The 7,500-nt window shown below is 50.6% G+C and overlaps 3 protein-coding genes across 5 annotated transcripts in view; 2 read left to right on the top strand and 1 right to left on the bottom strand.

The window, feature by feature from the left end:
• The window catches only part of cadm4 (cell adhesion molecule 4), a 139,227-nt gene that overhangs the window by 71,527 nt on the left and 60,200 nt on the right, over nt 1-7,500 (bottom strand). The gene's annotated exons all lie outside the window — the stretch shown is intronic.
• Nucleotides 829-2,868, top strand: LOC143118547 (uncharacterized). Its single transcript, XM_076279580.1, has 3 exons — nt 829-1,101; nt 1,392-2,804; nt 2,861-2,868. The coding sequence occupies exons 2-3, from the start codon at nt 1,616-1,618 to the stop codon at nt 2,866-2,868; spliced, it is 1,197 nt and encodes a 398-aa protein (XP_076135695.1). The 5' UTR covers nt 829-1,101; nt 1,392-1,615.
• The window catches only part of LOC143118304 (uncharacterized), a 5,821-nt gene continuing 1,183 nt past the window's right edge, over nt 2,863-7,500 (top strand). The window contains exon 1 of the mRNA XM_076279380.1: nt 2,863-7,500. This exon is cut by the window's right edge and continues 715 nt beyond it. Coding sequence (XP_076135495.1) covers nt 2,894-7,500 — 4,607 coding nt within the window. The 5' untranslated portion in view covers nt 2,863-2,893.

Raw genomic sequence — 7,500 nt, 5'->3', positions numbered from 1 at the left:
GAATCTGAATGAGGGAGAGAGAGAGAGAGAGAGAGAGAGAAAGAGAGAGGGAGAGAGAGAAGGGAAGGATTAGAATGAGAAAAAAACAGAAACAGGTGACTAAGAGAAGAGAGACAAAGAGCTGATGGTGAAAGGAGGTGCAGAGAAAAGAGGGAGGGAGGGAGAGAGAGAGGGGGGAGAGAGAGAGGGGGGGAGGAGAGAGAAAGAGAGAGGGAGGGAGAGAGAGAGGGGGGGAGGAGAGAGAAAGAGAGAGGGAGGGAGAGAGAGAGGGGGGAGGAGAGAGAAAGAGAGAGCAAAAGAGGGAGGGAATTAGAGAGGGAGAGAGAGAGAAGGAAAGTAAACACAAGGCCTACGAAGAAAACAGGGAGAGAAGAAGGGATTCAGATAGAGGAGAGGAGAGGCTGATAGAGAGAAGAGAGGAGAGGCTGATAGAGAGAGGAGAGGAGAGGCTGATAGAGAGAAAATAGATGAGCCAGTCTGTAGAGTGCAATCACGGAGCATGATCCACCAACACAGCGTGTGTGTGTGTGTGTGTGTGTGTGTGTGTGTGTGTGTGTGTGTGTGTGTGTGTGTGTGTGTGCGTTCTCCAAAATGCTAACAGAAATGCACCCAAATGTTCAGAAACACTAACATACTCCAGCATAACACTAACGTACTCCAACATTACACTAACATACTCCAACATAACACTAACGTACTCCAACATTACACTAACATACTCCAACATTACACTAATGTATTCCAAAAGGAGCAGCATTACGGGCCGGACAGCGACACTCGCACCCACATAAACACAAACACACATTCTCCCTGAAAAGACTCCCTAAGTTATATGTTTATTATTAATATATTGTTTCTTATTCTTTAATGTACATTTACTTTTTAACCGCCACAAAGTCCTTTGAGAAGAAAGTGCTGCAAAGAAATTGCAGGATTCTATGGCTGTCACCAAACCACGCCCAGTTTACCTGCTGGGAAACCCCGTAGCTCCAGAGCAGGGGCTCAGACTAGATAAATTGTTTGCTCGCCCTGCATTCACTCTTTTGTTCATCAATCCAGCACTCCAGTGTGTCCTGTGTCGTGTGCGTCTTTTGAGTTAACGTAAGTTATCATTTAATGACCTTCACTTTGACTTATGTGATGTTTATGAGTTAGCTCTGCCAGCCCATATTGTGTAAAGTTAAGGTCTTTGTTTGTTGGTTCAATGTGTTTGTGTTTGAGTCCCATGTGAGAGATGGGATGGTGCTGGTTGATTTGGGATGTCAAGTATTGTTTAGTTGTACCTTATATAGCCATATGATTTAGTTTATTGTTTAAATATCAATTGTTTGTTTGTGAGTTGGGATCTGTACTGATTTCTCCCTTCTCTGTTTGTTTCCTCTTTGGTGCAGCACACACGCAAACCCCAGTGAAGAACAAAGAACTAAATTGAAAATCAAAATAAACTGCTTGTGTTGCACCGAAACCCTGCCATCTCCGTGTCAATCACTCCATACCAGTGAGCCTTCTAACCGGGGCTCTGCCTGCTCACCACACACTCACTCTCCTCGACCCACATCGCCCCCTACAGTTCCTTCAATGGTCCTTCGAGCCGGAGGACTGAGTGAGTGATACCATGGCAGGCAATGGTATGGAGTTACCAGAGGGAGGTGCAATGGATAGGAACACTCCTTCAATCAAGTCCCAGAGTGCATCAGAGACCACCAAGTCTGTGCGAGAGAGGCGCCAACCGGACCGCTATGGCTTCCCGGCTCCTGATAGGGAACTCTCCAGTAAGCCCAAGAGCCTCACTCATCACAGCCAAGCAGCCGAACCATGTCCTATCACGACTGCTGCTGCGCAGGCAGCTACCCTGGGACACCCCGATCAACAGCCTGAAGAGGAAGAGGAGACAGCAGTGGAGGATGGAGACGTAGAGAAGGAAGAGGAGACCGCAGCCGTGGAGGGAGAAGTGGAGGAAGAAGAAGAAATCACCCACAATTATGTCCAGCCCGAAGCAGCGGAGGAGCAACCAGCTCCACAACCAGCTCCACCCTCACAGGGAGAGGTGAGACTCGACAGATCTAGAGGCAAGAGGGATAAGCGTGAGTCATTACCTAGGTCAAAGAAGGCCTCCTCTTATACTTATACTTATGCCAGTAGAAGTTCCCGAAGCTCTCGTAAGAGCCACCAGATGGAGCTCACCCCGCTACAGGCAGCTATGATTGAGGAGAAGAGGAAACTTGGAGAACTGCACGAGATCCAAAGTCAGATCCAGGAGGAACAGGCCTTAGATGACCGGGCTCAAGAACTAGACAGGCAAGCACAAGCAGCGTTGAAGGAACGAGAGAGGTTGACCCGATCCATGACGCTACAGCGACGGCTGCGTAGAGTTCAGCGAGAATTGGAAGAGGCTCGGCTAATAACCTCGTTCACCGGAGAAGTGACTACTGAACAACCACCTGCTCCACCTGCTCAGTCTAGTGTTTATAACTCCCTTCAAGGGTTGGCCCCTCTTTCCATGAGCTCAAGAGTTTTAGATGCAAGTGAACCTGTCGATCTGTTCTCAGTGCAGCATGCTCCCTCTGGCGGTCCTCAAACATCTGCCTTCAATCCTGTTCCAGTGAATCAGCCAACCACTACTCTGTTCCAATCCTTACCTATGACTCTAAGTCAGCCTGTCAATACTGTGAGTCAGTCTGGGACTCGCTATCCAGTTCAAGGGAGCCACCCAGTAGTCCAGACATCTAGTCCAGAGCAGGCCGCCACTCCCTCACCTCCTTCATTCCACCATTTAGTGCGGACCGCACCTCGTCCTGCCAAGAGTCAAAGACCCTCAAATCCAGTCCCTGAGAAACCTGCACCTCTTTCCTTGCTTAAGCCCGGTGAAAGGGCGTCAGAGGGAGCCAGCATCATGGAGCTGTTAGTGGCCACTGCTTTTGGCATCCCAAAGCCAAGACTGCCTTATTTTGAGAGTGGAAAGGAGAGTGACTTTGTTCTGCTTAATATGGCGTTGGAGAACCTGTTAGATATCCACGCTCACCTCTCTGAACAATACAAGTTCCAGGTCCTCATGGACCACTTGAGGCTGCCCAGTGCGTACAAGCTAGCAAAGTCTTATATGCACGCCTCAACTCCCTACACATCTGCTCTTGCTGCCCTTAAGGCAAAGTATGGCCAGCCACGGCAGTTGGTACAAAGTGAAATAGCCAGCATCCTCCATTCACCACCTGTCAGATTAGGAGATAGCAATGCATTCCAGGACTTTGCTCTTTCAGTACATTCATTGATCGGCATGCTGCGATCAGTGGACGGTGCAGGTGGAAGTGAGTTGCGGTGTGGCTCTCATGTCGACAGACTACTTACCAAGCTCCCCCTTCACTACCGGGACAGTTTCGTTGAGCACTGTTTGAATCGTGGCATCTTGAAAGATGGCAAAGAACAAACATACACCTTGGAAGACTTCTCTGCCTGGCTCCAGGTGAAAGCCCAGGCCAAGAGTATTGCCCAACAAGTCTCAGTCCCTACTTCAATGGAGAGACGAGAAGCAGTCCAAAAGATCCAGGGGAGAAAGGGGACACCTACCACTATGTACCTGAGCAATACAGCCACGGTGGAAAGCCAGCCTAGTGTCCAACAGGGCCGCGGAAAGAGGATGACCATCTTTGGTAAACCCAAGTTCCAACCTTTCTGTCCATACTGTAACAACAACGACCACTTCCTGGGAACCTGTCCAAAAGTGAAGGAGTTTAGCCCATCAGAATTGAGAACATGGATAGAAAAGAATGATCGTTGCTACAGATGTGCCCGCTGCCATAAGCCAGATAAATGCACCCTCAAAAAGCCTTGCAACACGTGCAAAGAGCTGCATCTCACCATCCTGCATGGCATCGCACATCAACTCTCCACCAGCTCACAAAGCCCTGGGAACTCTGCTACGGCAGGCATTCTCAATGTGCTCGCCCGTGCACCCTGTGCCGAAGACACACTGTACATCGATCAGCCAAACCGATCTCCTCGTGTGATGTTGAAGGTAGTTCCAGTCTTCCTGATCAATGGCCGGCAGAGGTTGCAAACTTATGCCATACTCGATGATGGCTCAGAGAGAACGATCATTCTGACTTCAGCAGCGTCCCAGCTACAGCTTAAAGGCCCTGAAGAGATCCTAAATCTCAGAACTGTGCGGCATGAGGTAATTCCCATGAGTGGCGAGACCATCTCCTGTCATATCTCCCCTGTGAGCCGGAAGAAGATTAGGTTCTCTATCGCCAATGCCTTTACTGCCCCGGTCCTCAATTTGGCTGAGCATTCTTGTCATGCCTCGGACCTGCAGAGGGAGTATTCCCACTTGAGAGGCTTACCTTTACCGGACTTTGTCCATGCTCGGCCATTAATCCTAATAGGCTCAGATCATTCCCATTTGTTGGTGCCCAAAGAGCCTGTCCGCATTGGACCTTATGGGGGACCCATCGCTGTCCATACTGCTCTGGGATGGGCTGTCCAAGGCCCAGCCAATGCCTTACCTCGATCTCCCACTTCAGAGGCACAAGCCTTGTTCACTCTCTGTGACCGTGTATCATGCCCAGCTACTGCGGAATTGATGGAAAATGTGGAGAGACTGTGGAGGCTGGATTCCTTCCCACACCGTAAGGACAAGGAAGTAACCCGATCTAAACAGGATCATTATTGCCTGGAATTGCTTGAGACTAAGACTGCCGTCAACAAAGTAGGTGAGGTCTTGCGGTATGCTACCCCACTGCTCAGAGCACCCAACAGTCCACAATTATTCTCCTCAGTCCATACCTTGTTGCCATGGCTCCGGGGAACTGAGCGCAGACTGAAGAAGGACCAAGAGCTAATTGAGATCTACAACCAGGAGATCCAGAAGCTTGTTGATATGGAGTATGTAAAGGAGGTGGATCCCAAAGATGACCAGCCAGGGTCAGAATCTTGGCTAGTTCCACATCACGTCATCAAACAAGCCAGTGGGAAACATCGACTGGTTTTCAATTGCTCTTTCCAACTTCGTGGTCTTAACCTGAATCGCGGCCTCCTTCCTGGCCCAACTCTCGGTCCCTCTCTTCTTGGCGTGCTCCTCCGTTTCCGTGAGCATAGTTTGGCCATCAGTGGTGACATAAAGTCTATGTTCCACCAAGTACATCTACTCCCTGCTGACAGACCACTACTCAGGTTTATCTGGCGGGCCATGGCTCAGGCAACTTACCCAAAGACCTATGAGTGGCAAGTGTTACCTTTTGGCACAACTTGTAGCCCTTGTTGCGCCATTTACGCCCTACAGCGTCATGCCAAAGAGCACCCGGAGAGTGACCCTGAAGTGTTGAATTCTGTCCTCAGAGCTTTCTATGTTGATAATTGCCTGCAAAGCTTCGACACATCAGCCGCTGCCAAAACCCTGCTGGACAGACTCCGGGCCACACTGTCCAAAGGGGGATTCGAAATCCGCCAGTGGGCAAGTAATGACTCCAGGGTGGTTGAACACCTCCCCCCTGAGGCAAGATCTATGAGCACTGACTTGTGGCTCTCACAAGCAGGCGTGGATCCCCAAGAATCCACCTTAGGCTTGCGTTGGAGCTGCCTTCCTGATAGCCTGGGATACAAGCACCGGGTGACGGCCATCAAGATTCCCACACTCCGCCTCATCTACCGCACTCTTGCCAGTCAGTATGACCCATTAGGATACATCTTACCTTATACCACCCGGGCCAAAGTGCTGGTACAGGATTTGTGGAAAACCAAACAAGGCTGGGATGACCCCATCACTCCATCCGAACTGGCTGATCAGTGGCTGAAGTGGGAAAGTGAACTGTCTGTCCTCCCAAGCATCAGACTGCCTCGCTGTTATGTGCCCCCTTGTGCCGACCAGTCGGATGTGTACCGAGAGCTTCATGTCTTCTGTGATGCCGCAGAACGGGCCTATGGCGCTGTGGCTTACTTACGTGTCCATGACGACCAAAATCACATTCATGTGGCCTTCATCATGGCCCGCTCCCGAGTGTCACCAAAGAGACAGTTGTCGATGCCCCGACTCGAATTGAGTGCTGCCTTATTAGGGGCACAGTTAGCCACTACCTTGAGGTGTGAACTCACCTTACCCTTGGCCCGAACGATCCTTTGGAGCGATTCCACCACAGTGCTGACTTGGTTGAAATCCGAGTCATGCCACTACAAGGTTTTTGTCGGCACCCGGATCGCAGAGATCCAGGAACTCACAGACTCTGATAAATGGAGGTACGTTGACAGTCCAAACAACCCAGCGGATGCCCTGACCCGAGGCAAGAAACTGTGTGACTTGGCTCAACCCAACTGCTGGACGACGGGGCCGCTCTTCCTGCAGAAGCCTGAAAATTGCTGGCCTGTTGCACCTGATGTTGCCCACTCATCACCACCCGCAGACAGCACTGAATTGAAGAAAGCTGCTCTGTGCCTGAATGTCTCTGCTACTGTCAGTGCACTGCCAGATGCCTCCCAGCATCAAAGTTGGGGTGACCTTATCGCCGCCACTGAGCAGGCATTGACACAGTCCAACAAATCCTACACAGCAGCAGCTGAAGCCTTGCTCCTGCAGCAAGCCCAGGCGTCATGTTTCCCTGAAGAACTTGACGCACTCCAGAAAGGGAGACCTCTGCATAGGCACAGTCGTCTCCTCTCACTGTCTCCGGAACTGGATCCAGATGTTGGGCTGATGAGAGTAGGAGGAAGGTTACGTCGAGCCCAGGACCTGGATCCCGACGTTATTCACCCAATTATCCTGGACCCGAAGCATCCAACTACACAGCTCATCATTAAGGACTATGATGAGTCCCTGCTGCATCCGGGCCCAGAAAGGGTCTTTGGAGAATTGAGACGCAGGTATTGGATCGTAGGAGGAAGACCAGCCATCCGTAAACATCAGTACAGCTGTAGGGAGTGTCAAAGATGGAAATCCTCTCCTGAAGTGCCAAAAATGGCCGATCTACCACCAGCGAGGCTGCGTCTTTTCAAACCACCATTCTGGTCCACTGGTGTAGACTGCTTCGGACCTTTTGTCATCCTCCATGGCCGTAGAACAGAGAAGCGATGGGGAATCATATTTAAGTGCTTAACTACTCGTTGCTTGCATCTTGACCTGCTGGGAAGTCTGGATGTTGATGCCTTTCTCCTAGCTCTCCGTCGTTTCAGATCACGTCGTGGCCAGCCCTTTGAGATCTGGGCAGATAGAGGAACGAACTTCCGCGCTGGGGACAGAGAGCTGAGGGAATGCTTCCAGGCGATGGAACCCAAGCTCCAGGAACACTTGGCCAATCAACAGATTTCATTCAACTTCCATCCACCAGGGGCTCCACACTTTGGTGGAGTCTGGGAGCGTGAAATCCGATCAATAAAGAATGCCCTGCGAGTGATTCTGGGAAAGCAAACCACTTCCGAAGCTGTCCTCCAAACTGTTTTGATCGAGGTAGAAGGCATCATGAATTCAAAGCCTCTAGGCTATCTTTCCTCAAACGCCGCTGATTCTGATCCGGT

The sequence above is a fragment of the Alosa pseudoharengus genome, unplaced genomic scaffold (genome assembly GCF_046254945.1).
Source record: "Alosa pseudoharengus isolate Yale_2024_CS ecotype anadromous, Long Island Sound unplaced genomic scaffold, YU_APseudo_1.1 YU_APseudo_1.1_scf_12, whole genome shotgun sequence".
NCBI classification, from domain to species: domain Eukaryota; kingdom Metazoa; phylum Chordata; class Actinopteri; order Clupeiformes; family Clupeidae; genus Alosa; species Alosa pseudoharengus.
This window is presented reverse-complemented; position numbering and strand designations above follow the sequence as displayed.